This window comes from Polyodon spathula, chromosome 3, assembly GCF_017654505.1.
Source record: "Polyodon spathula isolate WHYD16114869_AA chromosome 3, ASM1765450v1, whole genome shotgun sequence".
Taxonomy (NCBI): domain Eukaryota; kingdom Metazoa; phylum Chordata; class Actinopteri; order Acipenseriformes; family Polyodontidae; genus Polyodon; species Polyodon spathula.
Genome location: NC_054536.1, coordinates 21,561,063 through 21,576,020, shown reverse-complemented (window position 1 = coordinate 21,576,020; position 14,958 = coordinate 21,561,063). Strand labels below are relative to the sequence as shown.

Below are 14,958 nucleotides of genomic sequence, written 5' to 3'. Positions count from 1 at the left end.
TTTCTGAGTCGTCCTGCGCACCCCATGACCATGAGAAGTACCCCCAGGGGTATGAATAGCCCACGGCTGAAAACCCCCTGGTCTAAATAATCCAGTTATTTCTTTATCCTGATAACACTGCCCCTTGTATGTATGTATGTATGTATGTATGTATGTATGTATGTATGTATGTATGTATGGAACCTTGCCCACTTCTAATAATTTTGAAACAAATGTCCATGCAGATTCATCACATTCTGATGAATTAGTTCCCAAGATGGAGTAGTGAAATGTATTTACAGCATGGGGGGATAACCTTCCCCACACTGACGGAAGCCACTGTTTGCTTTGGTTGATTTTATTTGTATGTTCTTGTTTTACATCTGATGGTAATTATTGGCTTACATAATTCAGTTCAGTGAACACCCAACTATAAAACAGATCGATTGCATTATAACACTGCCCCCTTCTGGAAAACAGTATGTAAACCTCACCCACCTAGAAGAATTCTGTAACGAAAGTCCATGCAGTTTCATCACATTCTGATAAATTGTTTCCAAAGCTGTAGCAGGTGTTACTTTTGTGAAGAGAGTGAAATGCATTTACAGCATAGGGAAAATGAAATGGAACCTTAATTTCCCAACAATCATAATTAAGGTTGTATTTGACTTGCATTAAGATAACCTTAATTATGATTAAGATTTTATTTGACGTGCATTAAGATCACCTTTTTTATGATAAACAAAATAATCCAGATACACAGTTTAGAATATTAAGAATTAAAACGGACTCATTTAATGTTAACATTTAATTTGTTACCATTGTTTCATAGGAATGCAGGACATACAACATGTGCACAAGAACATGCAATGTATAGAGAGCATCATAATTACAATTGTAACACATTTTATAGCAGAGTATTTAAAATAGTGTCACACTTTCAGATACAACTAGAAACCGAAATGGCATGGAGGGTTCCCTCACACTGGTTCATATACAATGCATCTTCCTCAGGCATAATATATTTGATTAAAAACATACAAAAAAGGTTTTGAAATGAAAGTATGTAGTATCCAGTAAGCATTATTCTAACTATAGCACATTTGGTGCAGTATAAAAACAAAAGGTCAAAATGGATTTGAAGTTACAGTATTTAGTTTAAGTTTTTTTGGTTGCCAAGTATTCAAATTCTAGAATAGAGGAAGATTACACATCTTTCATACAAGGCACTACGTAGAGTGTCAATATGTAATACTGGTTATTCATTATTTATGAGTTAGCAGAGACGTAGAGAGACAGATCTGTAATGTACTATCTAAAACCTGCATGATCCCATTTACCCACACAGACACTAAATAGTTTAACATTATTAATCCAAATACTATAGATCACAACAGTCTTCACTGCAATAATATTTGGGTCAGAGTACATTATCACACAATAATATGTCTCGAGTTGGTTTTGGACAGTAATGCGCAAGTGGTGCACTTGCAATATTGCTGACTTTATATATATATACACATAGGGCAAACCCCGAAACTGACCAATTCGCAGACTGCCCAGGCAAATTCTGAAATGAATCACAAGATCTTTCATTCCGGGTTTTGCCTGGGCATATCTAGGAGTGCCCAACAATGCCCTGTCAAAGTTTGAAATGAATCACAAAATCTTTTATTTTATGTTTTCACAGGACAGAGACAGAGCTACGATTGAACAGCTGGTTTGACCCGCCTATCTGAGTAGCTTCACTCACTCACTCATCTCATTTACAAAAACTATGCAGGAAGTTCGGTTTCAAAAAATATCACATATTTAAAAATGTACTTTTATTGACGACATGAATATACAAAATATATAATGCGATATGTAAGACTAATTTATTTTAAACTAATTATTAAAATCTAGATATGTATTACGTACTTAACTTGCTCTCAGACACTCCGCTGATGCTCTCCAACTGCTTGTCATAAACACTGTCAAACTGGAATCAGCTAATCATTCATGTTCCACCCAGTAACTGCATCCATCTCTCTCTCTGACTGGACAGTTCACTACAATGCTGCCTTATTATAATTATTGGTTGCCATTACGTTATTAATAATACTGTCCTTTTTATACGCAAGTGTCAGTGGGGTTTTTCATGTTAATTCCTTGTTCTGAAGGTCTGCCTGCCACTCAAAACGGGAATGAAAGAACAGAGGGAGTAATTTGGACTCTGCCAGAGTTATGTTAATTTTTATTCCACGCTTTGCTTGAAGTCAGCGGGAAATTTGCAAATTGCCTCCATTTCGGGTTTTGCCCATAACATATACATACACACACAATGTTTCTACTGATTTAAACATTTAGGGCTTAAACAAGATCGGTCATAAAAAAACATGACATATGATGCTAACATTATAGGTAGCGAGTAGCTGAAGTATAACAAACTCACCCAAAAGGTCCATGATATAAATGCTGCCTGTCATGGTTTTTCATATTTCCTTAATTAAACAAATACTACATAATATAATAGAGTTATTTTTTTAAAAAACATAAAATTGCTAAAATAGTTCCAACAGACTCATTTCTCCATCAGGGCTTTTGCTTGCTCTTGCGGCTTCAAGTAGAAGTCTCTATACATTGAGTAAACAACTCCTGAAATATGAAGAAGAAATGTATTAAAATGTTTCCTGTTTTACCTGCAAATCACATGTATTTAATCAACCAAAACAGAAGAATATGGTACTTGGATCAATTTCAAACAAAAGATTTGTATCATTCAAAGTTGGTATTTAATTGAAAATCTGTTCTTTGTCAAATATAACTTATCATCAGAAAAATATTCCTGAAAATGTTAAATTGGCAAACAATTATAGAGCAAACTGTGATCAATGTGATTGAGAGTCTGAGTCATCTCTCGAGTACTGTACATCAATTCATTAAAACAGGATAATAAATCGAACCATCCAGCTCTGCTTTGGCACTACTAATGTAGGAGCAGAGCAAGTGGCAGTACCACAATTGTATCCCCAGTATCCATAAGTTGAGAGATGTGGGTCCCATGAAGTACCAGTTTTCTGTATAGATCATAAGGGACCTATTAAATCTGACAAGGGTGCACATGCTTTGCTACTTACCAATAGTCATTGCTCCAACAACAAATCCCTGAGCTGCCACACGCATGTGGATAAGATGGACAGACATTTTAGTGTTTCCTCGAGTCCTCATCTTGTACAGGCCAAAAGCTACGATCCCAGCAAAACCGGCCATGCCTTAAATAAAGGTAAACAACAAATAGAATAGATTTATTTATTTTAACCCTATATCAGTATGTAAATTTAGAAGAAGCCACTTCAGGTAGACAAATGCTATGGGCAACCCAAATTTACCTGTAACAATTTTATCCCCAGAATCCACCAGTTCGAGGCCCCCCCCCCCACCCCCTTACAATTTAGAATAACTTACTAATTGTAATGTACCACTTCTGCCAGGAACATAATATAAGGTATAAGGCTTTACTGAAGTATAATTACACAAGACAAAACATCGTTCCTGAAGATGCAACTGTGATTACCTACAGCACTGTTTTAATAAAATAATAAATCACAACATACCAACTGGAACAAATGGAGACTCCTTTGATTTCTGCCAGAACTTTGATGTCTGACTATCATCTGGATAAGCAGATATACTGGAAGACATGATCGCTGCAACACACAAAAAAATGATTCCCTCTATAACATGTGATTCACATAATTCTGGTTGATGCAAATGATATAGGTGTGCAATGAGGGACACTACCCTACTGCTGTATGTACCATGAACAATTCCGATAAATGACGGTGACACATATTGCAATGACACAGCACAATCACTAAGGAAATAAAGCAACTCACAGGAAGTTACAATTGCAGCAAGGTGACCCAGAGCCAATGTGAACGGTCTTGAAGAGAGTAAAAAATACATAAAGCTAAATGACAAATCCCCCTTCTACGTTTTAACATTACATTTAAATATTATCTAAAAGAGAAATTGGTTACAAAAATTACACACAGTATTGACAAATAACCAAGTTTCCAGAAAAAAAAAAAAAAAAAAAAAAAAAACCTGATGTTGTATGATGGAATTCTATTTCAGTCTACCCATTAAGGCCAAAAGTTGAACTGTTCAGTTTGCTATATATGGGAGGAAAATAAACACAACAGAAAAAAACTTAAAATATTAAGAAATTATCTTGGCAATCAATTAGACCTGCCCTGTTGCTATAGAAATAATTATAGTCCGCTGGACCTCACTGGACAATAGAAGCCAGCAACTTTGTAATAGTTTCCAAATAAACAAATATATTAAAACCTGACGTGTTGCCAATGGTTTTATAGTAAGGATTGCAGTACGGATTACAGTCGGGTCACGCTGCTCAGGGAACTAGAACCGAGGTCAAGCGACTTCTTGAAGGTGAAGTGCGCAGCTCTTCAATTTGGGAGGTTTGTTTCCGATATAGTTAAAACTAATGTATTTAACAAACGTTGCACAATTGCAGAATTTATTTATTTATTTATTTGAGGGGGGGTTAGGGGTTTCTCTTTATATTTTGTTTAATCTCGCAAACTCACAGTGGCGACTATTATCCCTTTATTAACAGCGCAGGGATATAATTGTTCTTAAACAGTTTAAATTAACTGAGCGACAAAACGAATATTTAGTACACCGCGACGTCAACTGAATGACAGACATACTTTTATACCACAATGGTGAAGGTTCTGGTCAGTTTTCACTCGGAAAAATGTACTTGATGTACAGTATAGGAAGCAAAATAAATAAATAGCGACTACTTCATATATATATGAAGAAATGTGGTAGCTACACTGTCACAGAAAATAAATTCTGACAAAAAATTCTAAACAAGTACCTTCCACATGCTAACGTTTTATAAAAACGGATTGTTATAATGACGTAGGCTGATTGTGTCGAACACATCAGAAACAGAAATTTTAATTAAAATAACTGTCATGTTAAATAGTCAACCTACCTTAATGTAAAATTACAAAGTGGTCTTCAAACTGAATCTTCTTCGTACAGAGATACCGTCGTACTGTACTGCTCTACCTTTATTTGTGGAGCCGGCTTTAAAACAAAAAAAAAAAAACACCGGCTGTCACAAGGAAAATGTCAGTGACGTAAAACCCCACGTTTCGTAATATTTTAACTCAATATATTAAACCAAGCTCACAAGTTTAACTGTTTGCTCGTATCACGTCTATTTCTAAAAGTTGGATATTAAAATAACAATAATAAATTAAAATAAAAACTTGACGTAAGTATTGCATTAAAAAGAACTTCAACTCTGACCTTTTCACAACGGGCGACATTGCTGGGAGTTGTAGTTTCTGAAGTTAAACTTTGTACTTAAAGAAAACCGTATAATCATTGAAACAGACGCATAGCCTATACTTGGGTACAAACCTTTTGATGAGAAAACGCAGTCAGGTTGTTATACTAAAGTAGACAAAAGACCTTAATGCATTCTAAATGGATTTTCAATAGGTTTGTGCGGAGTGAAGTGACTTCCGCATAGCAACCGGTAGCTGCTGAAACAAACCGTTGTCAAGCTGTGTAAGATAAGACCGGTGGACATGGCTAATTATGTTGACTTACTGCGAGCTATTTCTTGGACGTAATTCGTGCAGAACTATATACCAACCTTGTTGTTACAGCATGTTGTGTACTGTGATTATTTTACCATTTATGGAGGTACTTGATAAATTTCGAGTTTTTTTAAAAATTAATTCTGTCAATATGTGTGAAGCAGTTTGACTAGTTAATCATCGCACTTGTATTTTAAAAGCTGCACCTTTTAAAAGGTTTACACAATGTTGGATATTTAACATCATAACAGCGGCGTCAGTGAATGTGATTATCTCCAATGCATTTCTAACTTACAATATTTAAAACAAGAGATTTTACTATGTATTGTTTAATAACCCCGAGTTTTTTTTGTTTTTGTTTTTTGTTTTTTGTTTTTTTGTTTGTTTTTTTAACAAAGTAACTGTAGTTAGTCAATTGCATATTTCAAACTTTTAAAAGTGCATGACTTTGGGCTGCGATTCCTAAACTCGTTACTGGGTTTACAGACTCGTTCCACTTCCAATTTTCTTTTTTATTTTATTTTATGGCTGCTTCAGCCAATGTGTTTATTACTGCCACCTATTGGTCCTGCACCTATCATATGTTCCATCTTGGTGTGCTTTCCAGTGATACGGTTTTATTTTGCAAACAGCGTCCAGTTGTCAAGGGAAACTGATTGGTATGCACGAATTTAAAGGTAGGGATTGTTGGTATGTGGTGAAAGTAACAACAAGTGAATAATATAATGCAAACTCATCTAACAACAAAGTAATCTATTAACAACAAACAACATACCTTAAATCGAAATTCAATTTACCCAAGGACAAAAAATAGCATACCTTAAATTGAAATTAAATTACTTATTTGAGCCGGGTACAAAAACAAAAAAATACAAAATCTTTCCTTAAAAGAAAATTCGACTTACGCAAGGGGGCGCAAGATCTTCATTTGAGCTGTGTACTTTTACTCCACAATTTATTTAAATAAATATTACTTGAACTGTGCAATTACAAAGTGTCAATCATTCCCCTAAGCGTCGCCCACTTCCATCGAGGAAATCGGGGCTCGCTTGCTGTCTGCCGACATGTTCAGCCAATCACTTTAGAACATAAAATTGACACTCAAAGACGAGTTTTAGATACAGTAGCTCAGTGAAGTTGGACCCCTACGGGGTAAACGTCGAGTTCGTTTGTGCAACTATTGTGCCGTTGAAACAAACGTTTTTGCAGCTATGGTTTTTAAAATATTAACGATCATTTTGTTGGGGAGAGGTCATGTTTTTTTTCGAACTGAGTAAGCAACAAAACACGAAAAATACGTATGTGTTTGTACATATGTTAGTATAGCACCGCAAAATATAATAGCTGCTTGATGCATTTCGTAATACAAAATTATCACAAATGCAACAAAACGAGCTTTGTTGTGTCGAAATGTAGTCTAAAAGGAACCGCTAATTTGGAAACACGTCAGAATGTGATAAGTATTTCACTACCGCATCCTATCTGTTTTACCTGCCTTTTAGTTTGCAGTTGTGTTAAAAAGTCAAATCAACTGTTGCTTTTCCTCTGCTGTTGCTATACAAACTTTATGGACAAATAATTGAAAGACCGCAACTGTGATGGGTTTTAGTTGCAGGAAACCACGTACGTGCATAAAGTTTATAAAACACGAAGTCCCTGGTAAATAATGTGACTACAACAGAAGAAATCATGATGTGAAAAAAAAAAAAAAATTATTATTTATTATTATTATTATTATTATTATTATTATTATTATTATTATTATCATAGAAAACATAAGTATTTGAATAAAAACGTTTGGCACATAGCTCTCAGCACGATTTCTTTTCTTCCATGTGCATACATTCAATTAAACCAGTGAACCGAACTACCCATCCAAACTAAATATTAGGAGTTTTAATACAATGTACTGTATATCACAATCAGCGAGAGAGAGAGAGAGAGAGAGAGAGAGAGAGAGAGAGAGAGAGGTTTTAAATAATATAATAATAATAATAATAATTATTATTATTATTATTATTATTATTAATACTTATAATAATAATAATAAATAATAATAAATAATAATAATAATATTATTCTGCGAGGTGGGCAGTTGTCGTAGTCTCCCAGAGCCTTCCGGTCAACAGCAGCGTGCAGCACAGCAGGGTCTCGCTGGAGGATAACGTTTTCCCTTCTCTTAATTTTACTTTCAAAACAGCTGCAAAAAGCAGAGGAAAAGATAGAAACACATGCAGAAAGCTGCAAGGTTAGTGAAAACAGACTATAATCGCCAAGCGATGTAGGCTGCTGCTGCTGTTGTTTTTTTTTTAAACTAAACGCATTTGCGTAGAGTTAGCTCGGTCTTGAACTGCTGAGTTTCTAATTCCAATGCCTTTACAAGGGAACTACATACAAACTCGATAGAGAGAGCTGTTAAAGAGTTAATCACACAACTGGAGAAGGTTAGTTTACACTTACCTTGTTTACTCACCTGAAGTGAAAGCAAGCCAAAATAGGCTATTTTTTCATTAAAACGTTGTCATTGTTCTTTATTGGAGTTAATGTCCACCTTTCATATTTTGTTATGTACTACTCATTTAATCAAAGCATGTAGTGTAAGAAGTTGCTTGTATCGTTCATGACGTTTTTTTTTTCCCCCCAAGTCAAGTAAGGTTTTTGTGTATTGAAAACGACAAGAGTTGCAGCCAGTGTCATCTTACTTGAAGGCACTCAAGTTGAAATCGTAATTTCAAGTAGGCTACAAAACGTGGCAGCGGTCTGTCTCTTTTTAGCGCACGCAAGAACTTGCAGATTTGCTACAACTGTGTTGAGAATTTAAAAAGAAAGAATTCCATGAGATTTTTAACTAGAGGTACAGAGAATATGACTCTGCACGCTGAGAGGTTTCTGGGCTGTGCCACAGCACAAAATAAGCAGTGTAAACAACAAAGAAAAAGTCTTTAGGCTTCCCAGCCAAAGGCTGGGAAGCCTTTGTTTTTATTATTTTTTTTATTATTATTATTATTATTATTATTATTATTATTATTATTATTATTTATTGTTCCAAAACTTTAAACTGCTGCTGCTTCGAAGCTGTGTGACTGATCAGGTTCTGAATCTTGTCTAGATCATTTTGAATGACCTTTGCTGCTACAACAGTGTTTGTCACTCCTCCTACTTTTGTGTCCTCTGCAAATTTAACAAGTTTGCTTACTGTACCAGAATCTAAATCATGAATGTAGATTAGGAATAGCAGAGGACCTAATACTGATCCCTGTGGTACACCACTGGTTACCACACTCCATTCTGAGGTTTTTCCTCTAATCAGTACTTTCTGTTTTCTACATGTTAACCACTCCCTAATCCATGTACATGTGTTTCCTTGAATACCAACTGCGTTCAGTTTGAGAATTAATCTTTTGTGCGGGACTTTGTCAAAAGCTTTCTGGAAATCGAAATAAACCATGTCATATGCTTTGCAATTATCCATTATCGATGTTGCATCCTCAAAAAAATCAAGCAAGTTAGTTAGACACGATCTCCCTTTCCTAAAACCATGTTGACTGTCTCCCAGGACTCTGTTACCATATAGGTAATTTTCCATTTTGGATCTTATTATAGTTTCCATAAGTTTGCATATAATAGAAGTCAGGCTTACTGGTCTGTAGTTACCTGGTTCAGTTTTGTTTCCCTTTTTGTGGATCGGTATTACATTTGCAATTTTCCAGTCTGTCGGTACCACCCCTGTGTCAAGAGACTGCTGCATGATCTTGGTTAGCGGTTTGTAAATTACTTCTTTCATTTCTTTGAGTACTACTGGGAGGATCTCATCCGGCCCAGGGGATTTGTTTATTTTAAGAGCTCCTAGTCCCTTTAACACTTCTGCCTCAGTTATGCTAAAGTTATTTAAAACTGGATAGGAACTGGATGACATGTGGGACATGTTGTCAGTATCTTCCTTTGTAAAAACTTGTGAAAAGTAATCATTTAATATATTTGCTATTTTTTTTCTTCATCTACGATTTTGCCATTTGTATCTCTTAAACATTTAACCTCCTCTTTGAATGTTCTCTTGCTGTTGTAATATTGGAAAAACATTTTGGAATTGGTTTTAGCTCCCTTAGCAATGTTCATTTCTGTTTCTCTCTTGGCCTTTCTAACTTCCTTTTTGACTTGCGTTTGCAGTTCCATGTACTTTTTCTGCGTACTTCCTTTTTGGTCCTTTTTTAATGCTCTGTAAAGTGCCTTTTTTCACTGAATATTTTTTTTTTTTTATTGATCTAGTAAAACATTTTGGCAATTTAGTTTTACATTTAGATTTGTCTACTTTAGGGATGTAATTGTTTTGCGCCTCTAGTACTACATTTTTGAAGAACAACCATCCTTCTTCTGTGGATGTTTTCTCTATTTTACTCCAATCTACTTCTGTTAGTCTCTGTTTCATACCTTCATAGTTTGCTTTTCTAAAATTGTAAACCTTAGCTTTAGTCATTACTTTTGGGGTTTTAAAAAACGCTTCAAATGAGATCATGTTGTGGTCTGAGTTTGCCAGTGGTTCTCTGACCTCTGTTTTAGTTATTCTGTCTTTGTTATTTGAAAAGACTAAATCAAGGCATGCCTCCCCTCTAGTCGGTGCCTTGACAGATTGTGTTAGGAAGCAGTCATTTGTCATTTCCACCATTTGAATTTCATCCTTCGTGCTACCCACCGGGTTTTCCCATTTTATATGGGGGAAGTTGAAATCCCCATTAGTATGACTTCTCCTTTGCTACACACATTTCTAATGTCATTGTATAACAGATTATTTTGCTCACCGTCTGAATCTGGCGGTCTATAGCATGCTCCTATTATTATGCCCTTTGAATTTTTGTCCGTTATTCTGACCCATATTGATTCAGCTTTATTTTCTTTGTCCAGGTTTAACACCTGGGCTTCAAGACTGTTTCTTATCTATAGCACTACCCCTCCTCCTCTTCTGTCCTGCCTGTCTTTCCTATACAGTGTATACCCACAAATATTATATTCGTCCCCATCACTCTCAGACAACCAAGTTTCAGTAACACCTATCACATCATAGTTACTTGTTAGTGCAGTAGCTTCAAGTTCTAGAATTTTGTTTCTGATACTTCTAGCATTTAGATAAATACATTTAATGGTTGTCTTACCTGAGTTGTTCTTGTTTTGATGCGGTCTCCCTTCTGTTTTTTTGTTGATTTCTCCCTCCTTCCTTTCTAGTTTAAATGCTTCTGAACCTGCTCGAGGATCTTTTCTCCAAGTAGACTGGTTCCCTTGTTATTTAAGTGCATTCCGTCCCGTCTATACAGATAGTCCTCGTTGTAGAATGTGGTCCAATGATCAAGATAGGTGAAGCCTTTCCGTGTGCACCACATCTTCAGCCATGTGTTTTGATTAATTATTTCTAGCTGTCCATATGGTCCTTTGCAAGGGAAAGGGGGAACATTCTCAAGATACTGCAGTTGGGCTGTGAAAACAAAACAAAGGAATTTCCAACAGTTTCCTGTATAAAATAGCCTTGATAGGAACCATTGATTTGTGTACTTGCCTAAGCAACACAGTAGTAAACAGTTACTTGGTAAACTCATTATTGACCATGTCTAGTGAGTGCAAAGTGACAGAGCATTTTTAATTTTTTTTTTTTTTTTTTTAATTACAAAACAAAAATATTATTTCAGAAGCAGACAAGGGCAGTGTTTTGGCTTTATCGGAAAGGACCTCAGTGTGTTATTCAAACCAGATAGAGAACATGTGACTGGAAAGTTTGAGCCACATACACTGTTGCAATAATGTGTTTGTTTATTACACTTTTTGTCAGTTTCACTTCCTATCAAATAGTTTGCAGAAATCTTATCATATTAGATGATATATATTATTATATATATATATATATATATATATATATATATATGTATGTGTGTGTGTGTGTGTGTGTAATTTAATCATGAACAACCCTATATTATACAATGACTGATTAAACAAGTGATAATTCAACGTCCACACATAGATCTTTTAAAGGCATGCTTTCTAATGTTTTTAAATCCATATTCCTAAACTTTAGTACCATCATCATTATCATCAGTAATCTTTTTTTTCATGCACTATTTTCAAAAGGAACAGTGTCAAAAGTGAAGACCCTATTTATTGACCATCCTTGAAGAGTCTCTGCAGCTTTCAACCCCCAAGTCACTCTACGCTATTTATCAACATTAGAAAGCTGGTGTTTTTAAGTAGGGGTCACAGTTTTTTCTACACTCTTAAATGTCATAAAACATGAAGGAAGCATGAACAAAACATTGCTTTTTGAAAAGTTGTTGGGTTCTGTTAAAACAGTGAGTTTCATGCACAGACAAGCGCCTTTATCAGTATAAATAAAACATTGTATTCACTAAACAGTCAATTCTTTCCCTTTTCAGTGTAAATCAATATGGATTCCACAACAAGCAGAACCTCTGGGGAGGAAGATGAATATTACAATTATGAAGACTACTTACTGTATGCAGTGTGCCAAAAGGAAGACGTCAAAGCATTTGGAAGAATATTTCTCCCAGTTTTGTATATATTTGTGTGTGTGTTCGGATTAATTGGGAACGGGCTGTTGGCAGGCATATTGATTTGGTACATGAAGTTGAAAAGCATGATTGACATATATCTGCTGAACCTGGCCATCTCAGACCTGCTGTTTGCAGCCACACTTCCATTTTGGGCTGTATATTTCCAGTCCCAGTGGTACTTTGGAAACATTGGGTGCAACCCTGATCTACACAATAAACTTCTACAGCAGCATTTTGTTCATAACATGCATGAGCCTGGACAGGTATTTAGAAATTGTGTGAGCCTTTTCCACCAAAAATCTTAGGACAAGATACAAGAGCTGTATAATATGCACAGTGGTGTGGGGCATCTCCATTCTGGCTTCAGTTCCTGATTGTGTAGTTATCAAGCTGCAACATCATGGTGGGCAGAGTTTCTGTATCCATGATTATGGTGATGAACATATGTCGGTATGGAAGGTTATCCTCCAGTTCAAGCTCAACATTCTTGGATTCCTCCTACCTTTTCATTTTATATTGTTCTTTTACTCACATATAGCCTGCATTATAAACAAGACTGGTTCCAAGCGAAAAAGCAAAGCTTTAAAACTGGTCATCACCTTAGTGGTTGTCTTCTTTGTGCTGTGGTTTCCCTACAATATGGTCCTGTTTTTGCATTCTCTGCAAGACCTCCATGTGATTTCGAACTGCAAGATCAGCAAGGACTTGGACTTCGCCCTTCAAGTGACAGAGAGCCTTGCTTTTGTCCACTCCAGCCTAAACCCCTTCCTGTATGCTTTTGTGAACAAAAGATTTAGGAAATACCTTAATAACATTGCAAAAAACATTTGCAGAAGAGAAAGAGACTATTCTTTAAAGTTTTCTAGCACAAGTCCACCCACAACTCAGAATGAAATGATTGAGCTACAAATGATACAGAAAATACCTGAAACACAGCCTTCAGTAGATGTTTCTTAACTTTAAAGACGAGCAGGTTGTATTTATAACCGCTTAGTGTTAGCTTAATACTTAGCCATGTGTTGACTTTGTAACAACACCGCATGTTTAATTACGGTGCTTTTACAATGCACTTATGTTTAAACTGTCACGCCCTTCTATTCTGTCGTAATAAAAGTTGTGCTTTTTAGATTTCTGCAAATATCGCCTTTCCAGGAACACACAGCAAATTGTCTTGATTGACACATTGAGTGCAACCGCAATGTTGAATAATGAGCCTATTGCACTGGTACCTACTATGCTTCTTGTGAAGACACTGACCAAAATCCTGACAGGATTTCTTCTTCTGCTTTCCCATGATTGTTGCTGAATAGTTAGTTTCACATGATGTCATAAGTTGCAGAATAGGCTTCATGCTACAAAACATTTTAAAATATAAAACTGTAAAAGAAAACTTTGAATCAATAAAATGACTAACATTTTATGCAAAAAGCCATTTTAATTGTAAAACAAACAAGCATACCCTTTATATATATATATATATATATATATATATATATATATATATATATATATATATATATATATAATGCGTGTGTGTGTGTGTATATATATATATATATATATATATATATATATATATATATATATATATATAACATACACAAGTACTTAGTACCCAAGTACCTACTGATGCTATATAGCTAGTAACCTGTTGTATCACATTAAGCATACAAAATTACAAAACGTTACAAATCGTTAAATTAGTGCAATTCAGTAAAACTTAAACACCTACAGCTGAGGTAATAAAAAACTTATTAAACATACCATACGATGTTAATTTAAAAGTGAGTTCCGATGTTTCTTAGGACAACGCACAAATTGTTCTTCAATTAATAATAGATTTATTATAATACATGCAGGGAATCATGTCCCAAGCCGGGAACAGACAGATTCAAAGCGCTCTGTTACTGGGTGTTGGTCATTTTGTGTTAAAATGGTTAAGAATGTCAGCCCATGTTGTTGCATGGTCTGAGTGAGATACTTAAGCATGAAGGAACAGAAAAGTTCAGGTTGCTTAATGCACACACATACACAGAAATTAAGTTTTGTTTGTTGGAGAAGCTGTTGTTGGCTAATTTAACCATCTTTCTGTTTTTTCAAGAATAACTTCAGATGACCTTACCATTGGCTCCCACAATTGAAGTCGAGGGTCCAAATGAATATAAAGATATATATATATATATATATATATATCTATATAGATATATATATATATTATATTGTCAAGAAGTACGTCATGCACACAGTATTATATATTTTGATACAGACGGTGAAAACAGGAAATTCCTGTGAGTCAGCCTGAGACAGGCAAGGCAGCAGATATCATTATACTAAGATCAGCTTTACTGGCCAAACTTTATATTCAAAATTTCCTTGGTACTCTATATTGGTTCCATAAAGTAGTATTTAAAATATATATATATATGTATTTTTACAATATTTCAAACATAACTCAGACAAGGTCAAACATAGCTTGTGTTAAATAGAAAACTTCTAAATTCTCAATTAGCCAGTTTAGCTTACCTGTGCCCCTTTCACACTGGCATGCTCTACCCGGATCAGAACCTATTCGGGTCAGGACCGGGTGTCATGCAGGTGTCAAACACAAGTAAACAATACCTGTATCAACGCCCAGGAAGCAGCTTCTTACTGACGCTTCCATCCAAGCTTCTCTGGACAGACCCGTCGGCCCAAATGATGATTAGATTAAATATTTCTTCAAATGTTTACAAACGAGAGGGGGCCATTCAGCCCATCTTGCTCGTTTGGTTGTTAGTAGCTTATTGATCCTAGAACATCAT

At 35.3% G+C, this 14,958-nt stretch overlaps 2 protein-coding genes across 2 annotated transcripts; one reads left to right on the top strand and one right to left on the bottom strand.

Moving 5' to 3' along the window:
- Positions 1 to 751: 751 nt before the first annotated feature.
- On the bottom strand, positions 752 to 5,098 carry LOC121312851 (HIG1 domain family member 1A, mitochondrial-like). The gene is made up of 4 exons (XM_041244695.1): positions 4,991 to 5,098; positions 3,576 to 3,668; positions 3,099 to 3,233; positions 752 to 2,616 (listed from the first exon to the last, which is right to left on the bottom strand). Exons 2-4 carry the CDS (start codon positions 3,661 to 3,663, stop codon positions 2,543 to 2,545), a joined length of 297 nt encoding a protein of 98 aa, XP_041100629.1. The 5' UTR covers positions 3,664 to 3,668; positions 4,991 to 5,098; the 3' UTR covers positions 752 to 2,542.
- LOC121312850 (atypical chemokine receptor 2) lies at positions 3,913 to 13,602 on the top strand. The gene is given in 3 exon segments (XM_041244694.1): positions 3,913 to 4,445; positions 12,020 to 12,353; positions 12,355 to 13,602. Coding segments are annotated over 2 exon segments (1,083 nt in total). The 5' UTR covers positions 3,913 to 4,445; positions 12,020 to 12,030; the 3' UTR covers positions 13,115 to 13,602.
- Positions 13,603 to 14,958: the final 1,356 nt, after the last annotated feature.

Bases quoted from the DNA above. Each gene is read 5' to 3' on its own strand.
- LOC121312851 (XM_041244695.1), bottom strand. From the start codon at position 3,663: ATGTCTTCCAGTATATCTGCTTATCCAGATGATAGTCAGACATCAAAG. The intron at 3,234-3,575 runs GTATGTTGTGAT...CCTTTATTTAAG, and splicing joins GTCTCCATTTGTTCCAGTTG to GCATGGCCGGTTTTGCTGGG. The intron at 2,617-3,098 runs GTAAGTAGCAAA...TTCATATTTCAG, and splicing joins TGTTGGAGCAATGACTATTG to GAGTTGTTTACTCAATGTAT.